General features: G+C 45.5%; 1 protein-coding gene across 1 annotated transcript in view; it reads right to left on the bottom strand.

Moving 5' to 3' along the window:
* Positions 1 to 254: 254 nt before the first annotated feature.
* LOC119284139 overlaps positions 255 to 12,978 on the bottom strand; it is a 16,931-nt gene continuing 4,207 nt past the window's right edge. The window contains exons 2-4 of the mRNA XM_037563391.1: positions 3,822 to 4,792; positions 1,066 to 1,658; positions 255 to 961 (exon numbers count right to left, since the gene is read on the bottom strand). Of these exons, the coding sequence (XP_037419288.1) occupies positions 1,612 to 1,658; positions 3,822 to 4,792 (1,018 nt within the window). The 3' untranslated portion in view covers positions 255 to 961; positions 1,066 to 1,611. The remainder of the gene's footprint in view (positions 962 to 1,065; positions 1,659 to 3,821; positions 4,793 to 12,978) is intronic.

Raw genomic sequence — 12,978 nt, 5'->3', positions numbered from 1 at the left:
GAAAATCAAAACCAATTGCACATTTCAAAGAAGTTGTATATAGCACTGGCAATCAGCGTTTACATGATGATGAGCACAAACTCTTGAACATACAGGTACATCAGGCCACAACACTTAAAAATAATTAAATATTCTTATAAGAAAACCACAGTAAATCCTAAATAACAAAGGTCAGGCGAAAATACCTTGACCGAAAAATTCTCCATTTGATGCATCTTCAAGTAGTCATGGGTGCTAATAGTTTGTATCAGCAGTTCCAATTATAAGCCTAGTTCCTTGTATATATGGCCCAAACAAATATGAATATGATGGGCCAAAATTCCATCAGCAGGTTGCAAAGGATTCTTGTTGCTAATATTACCAATGTGCGAATTAGCCCAATTCGAGTACATAATGATCGTGCCAGAAGAGCCCACTTTACCAAAAATTCAATTTTGTTGCATAGAACAACAAGGGGGATAATGACACAGAGAGTGACGACAGACTTATGAGCAACTGGCGCTAGCACCATGTACAAGCCTAGTGCAAAAGCTGCTGTGAAACATGTGACTGATGTTGCTCCAAAATTCAAGGCTACGAGTAAGTAAATTTTGCGACTGTGTGAGTAGTATCCAGAATATATGAGACCTACTATAGCCATCGCAGACAAGATGAAAGAGAGTGTGCTGGCTATTATGAATGCATCAAAAGCATAACTACCAGAAAGTGTCGGCGTGCCTCTATTAGTATGTTCATCGGCTCTGTAACCTCCAGGAAGGGCAAAAGTAGCACCAAACGTCATAGTTGCAATTAGAACTACAGCAATACACAATGTTTGTGTTGAATCTTTCACCTTCGCTAATTCTTCTTTTTCATAATGTTTTAACTGGCGATTGTAGTTTTCTTCAAAGTGATCCCGGCGACAACCACCACTCCTTGCACTAACGACTTTAAGTGCGAAGTGTATCCTGGCTTCACTGTTCTGCACAAAGAAAGAGAAATAGGTGAAGCCAAACCACACAAATCTCCATTGCTTTCTTTTGCATCAAGGGCAGTGCTTAGAAATAAACTGAAAGAGTATATTACCTGATCATCAAAAAATACCGAGGGGATCTTATACTCTGATGTATCTAGAGCAGTTTGCCCTTTCTTATTTGATAAGTTTAAACGTATTTGCTGATTACCTAACAAAGCACAAAATATTGGAAGACTCCCTGTCTGGATAGCTACAGTGCTGTGTTTCCATCATTATCCTGCATATTCAAAATCCATGAGAGCGATCGATTTCTGCAAACAAAACTGATTATCCCGACTTTCTTTTTCTCAGCAGCCACATGAAGGAATGTCCTTCCCATAGTGTCACGCAAACCCGCGCTGGTTGGGGACTTGTTAAGAAACATGATGACTGTCCCTCTTTCACCAACAGAGACAGCGAGACTTGTTAAGAAACATGATGACTGTCCCTCTTTCACCAACAGAGGCAGCGACGTGTACTGGATATAATCCATTGTGGTCTGATTGATACAATGCAGTTGAGTTAGCTTCCAATACTTGGCAACATACACTTCCTCGGAAACTTTGCCCCACCAGAGCTGCGGCAAAATGGAGAGGTGTACTCCCTCTTTCATCTGTTTATGTAGTGAGATCACTGTTCCATTCCAAGACCTTTTCCGTAAGCTCTGCAAATAGATATTTCTTACAAGTTAATCAAGGAGAGAACAACAACTACTATCGAAAAGACACTCGATTAAAATCAGCAAGCTAAATAAAAATATCAATAGTGTCTCAGTAGTCTTTCATAGGGTAAACTCACCGTGTATATATTTAATCTTGTCAGCTATCCATGGACACTTATTATATACTGAAATACCAAATTACTCCCTCCGTCCCATAATGTAAGTCGTTTTTTGACTCTAGTGTAGTGTCAAAAAACGTCCTACATTATGGGACAGAGGGAGTAGAATATAAACTCATTCTACTATGTTACCAAGTTCTGTAATCCACATAAACCAACTTCATAAACCCCACATCTTGCACATTTGAGTTATTAGACCAAAATAAGGAATTGTACCCCAAGTGAGGATGTAGTGCAGCCAGGTGCATGCGCTCTTATTAGCCTAAGTAAAACACAAGGGAAAGAGTGAGGTTTGGATATTTACGTGGCGGACAACAGAAAAAGGGAGAAGCAGAACAATGTGAAGGGGGTGCAATTCTGTGAAAATTATTGGGAGTAATGAGTAATACAGTCTCTCACTTGCTATTGCTAATGCGAACATTAACAAGGAGCGAGAATTACGTGTCAAGCAGAGTCATCAGAATGCCAGACTCATAGACAAATTAACCGTGACTAGTCACGACTAGTGCTTGACTAGCCAACATGTAGTTCCGTAATAGCTACTAAAAATACTATAGTACTTCAAAATACTAAATTTTGAAAGCATGGGTAGTGGAGGAACCCGAGGCTATAACAACATAACTTTGTGGGGTAGCAACTTAAATCACCATGCAGGATCGCTTGGGATTAATAGTTATAGCAACATCCATGCAGGCAGCACAAATCCCCATAAACATCTCATTAGTAGATAGCAGCCACTAATTGAAAGACATTATAACTTAGGCAGCAGACACAAATTGAACCATAAAAAACAGAGTACAGAAAAGAGGAGCTTAGGGGTGGCTAGGAGGTTGGAGAAACTGCAGGGGATGGGGAGGACCTGAGAAGAAGCTAGCGAGAAGGAAGAGAAGCTGGTTGCTGGAGCAGTGGGGAATAGGGGAAACCAGAGGGGACTGAGAGGAGAAACTGGTGGAGAGGATATGTTGTAAACGAGCTCTTAGTTATCTAACTTATGTTCCGGCATTCCAGAATTGAAGTATATAGGGAAGATAAAGACACACTGGAGACTTTCATCAAGACATCTATGGAAGACTTGGACTATTGTTCCTGCTAACATAACCTGCGAACGTTTATCAAATATAGGATTCCTTTTTTTATAATCATCACTATGGGCAATATGAAAATTCATTGAGGCGTTACGCCCAAGAATAATAGACTAGGTTGCCTCAGAATTTACAAGTGCTAATTAAACAGTACTGATGTTAGTACGCAACTAATTTTAGGTACTGGAACTACAAAGTACAACACAGCTTTTTCTTTGTCATCTCAACTAATTTTAGGTACTGGATTATCTTGCAGACCAGGCTTCCCAGCAGAGGATTGCATCACTGCGGCTTGGTACCATACCTTTCTCAACACTTGGGCCATTAAATACTGCATTGCTCGGTCATGCTGACAAGGACATAATTATATGCAGTTCTTACAAACAAGCAAGCATACAAGAAGTATAAGGAGTAATAAGGAGTAATAAGGATTTCATTCTATCAGCTATGCTTGGAGCCCATGCCATGTTTCATGAAAGTTATAGATTGCTTTAGAATTACTTGGTTGTCTCACGAAGACCAAGAGTGATGTGTCGTAGAGTTTTAGAGAATTTCATAGAATAACATTTCTTAGTGGAATGCACTACTGAAAGTTTCCAGGTCATATAATGGTATATAATATCTAAACACCCAGCTTGAATATTTATTAGCTCAGAGGATTATATCAAAGCTGCATACACACTGGACAAAGTAGTTTAGCGAAAAAGTAAAGGAGCATATGCTAGATGTTGCTTAATGCTTGATGCTTCCGACGAATTTTCTGAAATTTTACTGGGCAAAACTAGACTTGTACAAGTATAACTAGAAGATACAGAGGCAAAAACATGCTCAAAAATGAAAAATATGTGCAGAAAATGGTAGGTCAAGTCAGAAATAAAAGATTTAGTGAAAAAATGCATGGGTACCTCTGCCTCGAAGAACTGCGGCATGCAACGCATTCTGTCCATTAGGCCCAGAGTAGGAAAGCTTCATGTTGCTTGCACTATAAAGTGTCTCGGCAATGATGTCCTCTTCCAGCAAGATGGCTAGGTACAGAGGTGAAGTGCCGGATTTCGGAAAACTGGCCAACTCTGAGTTTGCCTCCATTAGCAGCTTGACTATGCCATTATCCCCAATATGGACTGCCTGATGCAGTGCTGTCTCCTTAAGCCTGTTCTCCATTTCCAGGAATTCCTTCACTCTGTTAACACTTGCATGCTCATCTCTGGCCAAACTAATGAGATGAGAGACCATCCGGAACATCCCAGCTCGTGCAGCACAGTGCAGGGGCGTGTCGCCGTTCTTGTTTTGCGCAAACAGGAGGTGTTTTTCCCTGCTATGGATGATGTCAACACTCTTCAAGAAGCCATCACTGTCGCCATAGGTGGCCACGACATGGAGTACAGTGCCCCCGTCAGTGGTGACCCCATCCAGGAGTGACACCAGAGTTGAAGGCAGCTTAAGAAATGCTTCGATATCATCGGAAACTTGCTGCGCCGATGCGCTTTTGTTGATGCAGCTGTCAGAGCCGTAGGCCATAAGCAGGTCAAGGAATGCTTGACTAGGCATAATGGAAGGTTGTGCTTGATCGATTCCCCTGTTGAGAAGAAACTCCAATTCCGGCCAAGAGCCAGAGCATGCTGATGATAGGAGCAGAGGGTTCATGATTACCGGGAGAGGCTCCATAGTGGAATCATGGATGCTGGAGGCCATCACCTCCACAATCGTTGTTGAATCTTCCTTGCTCGGCAGATCTTCCACTGCCTCTGAATTTGCCTCAGGGAGCAAAGCTAGGAGGTTCCTCAACAAGAGCACCAGTTCACCACCACTGGGTGCAAGCTCTCCAACTTCCTGCTCACAAGTTGGATGCTCAGTGTATGATGGCTGCCCAAGTCGTCTTCACCCCCACCCCGCGATGAGAATAAGTCGTCGTCTTGATCCAAATCGACTAGTTAATTCTGCAGGCAAACGAACTACTTAATTTGCTATGCTCCAATCGAAGTACTAACAGCAGATACTAGTGGCTGCTATAATATGCTATGCTCTAATCGATGTATAATATGCTCCAATCGAAGTAACAACACATACTAGTTGCTGCTATAATATGCTATATGCTCCAATCGAAATATTCAGCTTTGTCGTTTCTTAGTGATCTCGCGCTGCAATCATGCCCACTAAAAAAAGGGGAGACGGCGAGATTTCAGATGCTAACCACTAATTAACCAGTCACAAGATTTCAACAAATTTTGGATCCATACGGAATTTGTGGAGCGTAAACAAAAGGTGAGGGGGACTTATCAATTCGCTGATGCCCGTACGGATTCCCGGAAACTGTGCGGAGAGAAAATGCCGGAGACCGGACGCGGAGCGTGATGGGGCCGGCGACTTGCGGCAGGCTGGGGCGGCGCACAGATGCGGCCGTACCTTCACGCCCGTGAGGAGTAGCAGGGGGAAGCGACAGGCGAGGCGACGACAGAGGTGGCATTTGCCGGCGGTGTGCTGACCGAGTGAGGATTCCTGAGGAATCTCCGGGGTAAAATGCCCCGTTGATCAATGAACTAGCCTAAGATGCACGCTTCAGTCCATTCACTCCACAATTAAACACTTTAGTCCATAATCTGGTTTAAGTTATACAATTACGTCCAAAACGATTCGGAGAAGCGCTGAAGCTCGTAGAATATTTTTTTCGAGGAGTTTTCAGCGAACTTAACAACATGTCCTAAGCTCGAACTAATTTTTTTTGGTCATTTGCTAACTTAAACAGATCTTACAAGATGAGTATAATTAACCACAAATAAGTACTTCATCATGTGAAACATCAAAAGAGTGCGTCATGTACGGCATGAAGATGCTTTCCGTTTGCACTTGCTACGAACACAACAAACAACGTATACAGATGCTCAATGCATCTCGACGAACCGGCTAATCAATTAATCATTCGATCAATCATGCACCCAAGTCCTACAAGGTCAGCAACAGTACAGTCCTGACAACGTCATCTACCGGGCACTAAAATAGTTGGCGTCATATATTTCACGGGCGCTGAATTCCCCAATGCTTCCTATTCCTACCATGTCTTATGTTTGCACGGCTTTGACTTAGGGACTTGGCAATCTTACAACTTTCAAAATGAGTGTTTGTATAAATATGCCTCCCAGACGGTACTTCACTCATATCTCAGTTGTTGTGTACAACTCTCATCTTGCTCATAGTTAGAGCAATGTGTTCACTTAATGTGGTGCAACAACCATGTTGAACATGATAGAACAATGTGGTGCATGTGGTCTCTACGAACTCAGGACGTACATTACAGTTTTGAAGTGTCTACATTGATGTCGTTGGGTCAAATAGTTGTTACATTCACTATTTGACCAATAGCATAGTCCTTTTACAATACATCAAACGTTCTAGGCCACGAGTCGAACAATATTAACAATTAGATCAACTTAGTACACATTAAATTATGTAGTACAATGTACCGTAGAATGCTTAATAAAGCAGCTAGGAACAGCCTAATATCAGGGTTTATGACTAATGTCTTCCCTCAAGGGGTGACAAGTTTGCAGTATGCAGATGACACCCTACTGTTTATTGATAATAACTTGGTCTCAGCCAAAAACCTGAAGTGGCTTCTTTCTTGTTTTGAGCATATGTCTGGACTTAGAATTAATTTTCACAAATGTGATTTGATTCCTATCCATGTCCATGAGGAGGATGCTCAAAAGGTGGCTATAGCCTTATCATGTGGTTTGGGAGCTTTCCCATTAAAATACCTAGGTTTCCCTCTTCATTACACCAAGCTCAGGAGAGAAGACCTGCAGCCTGTGGTTGATAAGGTGCTGAAAAGAGCTGCTGGTTGGAGAGGTAGATTGCTAGGATATGAGAAGAAATTGGTGCTAGTACAATCATGTCTAGCTAGTATTCCCACTTATCTTATGAGCATGATCAAATTCCCCAAGTGGGCAATTAACTTGATCAACTCCCAGATGGCTCATTGTTTTTGGGATAATTATGAAGGTCACCATAGATATCATCTTGCCAACTGGGGGCTGGTAACTCAGAAAAAGCAGTATGGGGGCCTGGGGGTCCCTAATATTGCTGAGATGAACTTGAGCTTACTAGCATCCTGGGTTTATAAGTTTCATGCTAGTGGTAATAAGATTTGGAAACTGATTATTGATTCCAAATATAGAGCGAATAATCCTAACATTTTCTCTTGCCCTGATATTAACACATCCCCCTTTTGGAAAGGGGTCTTGTGGGCTGCTAAAGCAGCTAAGCATGGGTATCAATGGAAAGTGGGCAATGGGAAGAGAGTTAAATTCTGGGAAGATCACTGGTTTGGGTCTTGTTGCTTGGCCATCCAGTTTTGGGAGTTATATGTGATAGCTAATGAGCATAATCAGACGGTGGCTGACCTTTGGGATGGAGTTAACCTGAAAATCACATTTAGGAGATGTGTGGACAACAGGTTGCTTCTCCTTTGGTATGACTTATTAAGCACTTTGCAAACCACTGTGTTTAGTGATGAAGATGATGCTCTAATCTAGAAATTAGAGTCCAATGGTGTATATTCAGTTAGTTCTATGTATGCCATGGTCAATTTTAGGGGGATTAGCAAAGTCCATATTCCTGATATGTGGAAAATTCATGTCCCTCCTAATATCCATATTTTTCTGTGGCTGTTGGCTCACAATAAGATGTTGGTGAGGGATAACCTCAGTAAGAGACAGCATTTAGATGACTTGTCTTGCCTGTTCTGTTCTAAAGGTGAAAATATCAATCATTTGTTCTTTGAGTGTGTTGTTGCTCTGGAAATCTGGAGAATTATCCACTCCATTATAAATTGCCTCCCCTTACCTATGCTAAATAGGGTAGCAGAAATGTGGGGACAATATAATAAACTATAAGCTGAGAATATTGTCATTTCAGCTGTCCTCTGGGCTATCTGGAGATGCAGAAATGACATGTGTTTTAACAACACACGTTGGATGGGTGTGCAGGTGGTGCTGGGGAGAATTGCAGGATACTGCAACTCCTGGAAGATCCTATGCAAAGGAAATGTAAAAGAGCGGGTGGAGATGTTCACTGCGGCTATATGGGAGGAGGCGAGAAAACCACCGCTGCTGCTCTGGCCAGAGCCAGGCTGAAGAAGAACGAGCTCTGGCGGCTGTACTCTCTGCAAAAGATGGGTGGCTTGGTGGGCATGGAGGAGAGCCTGTTCCATGGAGAGCTGATGTGGCCTCCTGTCTCATCTTAAAATGTCCCAGTAGCTGGTTTATGTTTTAGCGTGTTTTATCCAAACTGTTGCTTTATTGCCTAGGTTCGGCGTTGCTGTTTTGCTCTGCAAAGATGTTGCCGGAGAGATACTCAATCTCCTCCCGCGGTCTGTAATATGTTGTACTCGGTGTGTTTCATTTTCTATGGAAATGGAACAGGGGCGGGGCTGCCCTTTTCTTCTAAAAAAAAAACTCTCTTGACTAAGGGGGCTAATAGGAAAGGTAAACTCTTTGCGTAGGTTGGTCAAACGAGCTGGGTACACAACTCGGGCATGTATGGAACCGTCGAATGGACTTTCAGTTGGATGGCTTCTATCCACATCCTTGGTCCCCAGCTTTGTATTATGAAAATTTGACAGCCACAATGATTCACCTTGGGCATAACTGACACTGGAGCTCCATGCAATAACTGTCTGTATCAAAGAAGGCATCGCCATCTCATCATCGATCGGTGCTCCTCACCAGCAACTTTGTGGAACGGGGGAAGGTATATGGAGTCTAGTATGCACACAAAAAAGAGAATGGAGTGGGAATGGGACGTGGTAGAATGCCATAAAAGGAAGATGGTGTGCAACCTCAGCCCAATGTCCGTGCAGTTGGTGTGTGATACCTGAAGAGAAAAAAGGCATGGCTTTGGACATTGGGAAGGAAGGAAGGAAGTACTTATCTTTAGATCTAGAGAAAAAACTACTCAGAAGAAACCACACAAATTCAGAAATAATAAGAGACCGAAGCTATCCGAGACGTCGGCCTCCTGATCTCCAAGAAATCTGGTTGCCGCAGCGAGCTCATGGGGGCATTGCATGCTCTCCCCATGTTACTGATGCGTGAGAAGACTGACAGCGCTCGTTTGATGTCTTCTAGCAGGCCATAGCATGGAGAGCGAGAGCTGTCTCCTGCGGCCAATTCCTTGGCTATTGATTGGCAATCGAGTTCCAGTCTCACAGGCCCTCTGTATACCTTTGCTAGTGTCTGCAGGCCAACCAGCGCAGCACTTGCCTCGGCCTCCTCAACACTCCGACAGGGCGGCAACCTGTGACTGTCCCTGGCGACCGCGCCTGCCGCTGATTCGCCTGTCTCCGCCTGGAAAGCCGCATCGATGTTGAGCTTTGCAGTTCCTCGGGCAGGCCCTGTCCAATGCGTGTGCTGCGTTGGCAAGCAACGAGGCTGCATTGTTATGCTGATTCCCTTGTTGTCTTCCACTGTCAGGTTCATCATTCGTTGCTGTATTTTTTAATTCCTCAGCATATCTTAGCAGGAACTGCACTGATCCTGAGACATATTTGTTAGGCGATGGGCCAAGTCATGGGCCAAGCCAGCTCAGGAGTCCTCGCAGGAGCGACCCACGCTCCTGCCCACGATCGCCACGACCCCATGATCTCCCTCTCTCTCTCTCACGACGCTATATGTATCCCTCTGTACCCTCTGTATGCAATGAGAAACAGATTACAACAGTTTTACTTTCAAAAATACGTTTACACGCATTTCTCTCTCCCCATCCGCTTTCTCCAATGTGATAATGGCCGTGAATTCAACAATGCTCGCAATCGAGAATTCTTTCTGCAACACGGTGTCCTTCTTCGTTTTTCTTGTCCATATACTTCTCCCCAAAACGGTAAGGCCGAACGATCTCTGCGCAGTATCAATGACATTCTCCGCACTCTTCTCATTCATGCTTCCATGCCACCACGCTACTGGGTTGAGTCTCTCCGTCATGCGACGTTTCTCCTCAACATCCGCCCTACCAAAACATGCCCGAAAACCTCTCCCTACAAATCTCTTTTTCTTCATCATCCTACCTACACTGATCTCAAGGTGTTTGGCTGTCTGTGTTTCCCAAATATGTCCGCCACGACCAACCATAAGCTCGAACCCCGCTCGCTTCCTTGTGTCTTTCTTGGCTACTCCGAGGACCACCGTGGCTACCGCTGCCTTCATCTTCCCACTAGCAGAGTGATTCTCTCGCGGCATGTGATTTTCGATGAGTCGGTTTTTCCCTTTGCTCAACACACACCACCCCACGACTCCTCCCCGATCGCCATTGCTTCGCACAGGAGCCCTCGCCACCCCGCGATCGACGTGCATGCTGTGCATGGCACTGTTCACGTCGATCGGGCTCCCCCCAGCGCTTCCACCGCGCCCCTCCCACCTACCGCCACTACCCCTGATCATCTACCAGAACCGCCTGCGCCCGCCACTCCGCACGCACATGCAGATGCTGCCAATACGCATGCACCGCCGACCCACACATCGCCTGTCCATGCAGATTCCACCCCCGTACGTACGCTGCCCCTTCCCCAATCCGCTGCTACTCCATCACCTGACGTCGCTTGCCCTCTTCCGCCCCGCGCAGTTCGCGTCCAAGTCCCTGCTAATGCTCACACTATGCGTACTCGTGGCAAAGCCGATTTTGGTCTCCCCACTCGTCGTCTCAACTTAACGGCCTCTGTTTCTTCTTCTCCAATTTCTCCTCTCCCATCATCCTATAAACAAGCCCTCCTTGACCCTAACTGGTTTCAGGCTATGAAAGAAGAGCATGATGCCCTCCTCCAAAACCACACGTGGTCGCTCGTTCCTCGTCCTCCCGGTGCCAACATCGTCTCTGGGAAATGGGTTTTTCGACACAAATTCAAATCCGACGGCTCTCTCTCTCGTTACAAGGCTCGGTGGGTTTGTCGGGGTGACTCTCAACAACCTGGTATCGATTTTGACGAGACGTTCTCTCCCGTTGTTAAGCCTAGCACCATCCACGCCGTCCTAAGCATTGCTGTTTCTTCAGCATGGCCCATCCATCAGCTGGATGTAAAAAACGCCTTCCTTCATGGCTCCTTGAATGAGACAGTGTTTTGTCGTCAACCTCTCGGGTTTGTCGACCCCAACTTTCCTGACCACGTCTGTCACTTGCAGAAATCCTTGTACGGGCTCAAACAAGCTCCACGAGCTTGGTTCACGCGCTTCGCCGCATTCATTCGCACCATTGGGTTCATCCCTTCGCAGTCCGATTCCTCCCTCTTCGTCTTCAAATCCGATGACCACCTCGCCTATCTTCTTCTATACGTCGATGATATAGTCCTCACTGCCTCCTCCACGTCCTTTCTCGATCGCGTCATTTCCTCCCTACGTGCTGAATTCTGCATGACCGATCTCGGGCAGCTCCATCACTTCCTCGGTGTAGCTGTCTCCCGCTCGCCTTTGGGTCTCTTTCTGTCCCAGCGGCAATACGCCCTTGACATTCTGTCCAAGGCCGGCATGCTCGAGTGTCATGCCACGCGCACCCCCGCTGAAACCGGTTCAAAACTCTCCGCGTCTGGCGACCCATACCCCGATCCTACACTTTATCGCAGCCTCGCGGGAGCGCTGCAATACATGACCCTCACCCGTCCTGAGATCGCATACTCCGTGCAACAAGCCTGCCTATTCATGCACGATCCCCGTGTTCCTCATTTTAACCACGTCAAACGCATCCTCCGTTACCTCAAAGGCACTCTCGACCACGGTCTCCTTATTAACACCTCCTCTCCCACTTCTCTCACAGCCTACTCTGATGCAGACTGGGCAGGTTGTCCAGACACTCGACGATCTACTTCCGGATACTGTGTTTTTGGGTGATAATTTGATTTCTTGGTCGTCAAAACGACAGCTAACAGTCTCCAGGTCCTCTGCGGAAGCCGAGTATCGCTCGGTAGCTCACGCTGTTGCTGAGACAGTCTGGCTTCGACAGCTGCTTGGTGAACTTCATCGACCCATCCAGAGGGCTACTGTCGTATATTGTGACAACATTTCTGCTGTCTACATGTCCTGTAATCCGGTCCAGCATCGTAGAACTAAGCATATAGAGATTGACATTCATTTTGTAAGAGAGAAGGTAGCTTTAGGTGAAGTGAGAGTGCTTCATGTTCCCACCAGCGCGCAGTTCGCCGATATCTTCACCAAGGGGCTCCCAAACGCAACCTTCGCCGGCATCCGTTCCAGTCTCAACGTCGTCGAGCTCGCCGCTGACACTGCGGGGGGGTGTTAGGCGATGGGCCAAGTCATGGGCCAAGCCAGCTCAGGAGTCCTCGCAGGAGCGACCCACGCTCCTGCCCACGATCACCACGACCCCATGATCTCCCTCTCTCTCTCTCACGACGCTATATGTATCCCTCTGTACCCTCTGTATGCAATGAGAAACAGATTACAACAGTTTTACAATATTATTTTCCACAGCTGCGCAGGATATCCTCTCTCAAATGCCAACACCTCCACAGAAGCAGGAGAATTTTCGCTCTGACCTCCTCGGTTTCCGTATCCAACAGAACCTGGAGCCAGTCGTTCCCTGTGTACTAGAAGGCTTTTTCCACAGGCAGGTTCCATTCTTTTCTCATGGCATCTCGGAGGGCCTTGCTTTTCGTACAGGTGATTACGGCATGATATTAGTCATCTACACCGATGCCACAAAGGAAGTACTTCTCTTTCATGGGAGAGAAGGATGTTGGGCATAAATTCATTAGTAGACGAACCATAATCATCATCGTTGTACCATTTCTTAAAGGTTGTGACACTCTTAGATGGTACTACAACACTCTTTCCATATCTAGTACCCTTTGAGATTGCACCACCCTTTTGACAATGTAATGCCCTTTGAGGCAATTACATTACCCAACTTGATCTTGACGACACTTTCAAAGTCTCATGAGACACCAAGGGAGTAACCCAAGAATAAAAGGATTAACAAACATGTCTGGAGAAAGGAGCGGGAGATAGGTTAACACACCGATGCAACAAACAATATAGGTGAGATCCTTTTAATAGGACATGGAGATAA

The sequence above is a fragment of the Triticum dicoccoides genome, chromosome 4A (genome assembly GCF_002162155.2).
Source record: "Triticum dicoccoides isolate Atlit2015 ecotype Zavitan chromosome 4A, WEW_v2.0, whole genome shotgun sequence".
Classification (NCBI taxonomy): Eukaryota; Viridiplantae; Streptophyta; class Magnoliopsida; order Poales; family Poaceae; genus Triticum; species Triticum dicoccoides.
This window is presented reverse-complemented; position numbering and strand designations above follow the sequence as displayed.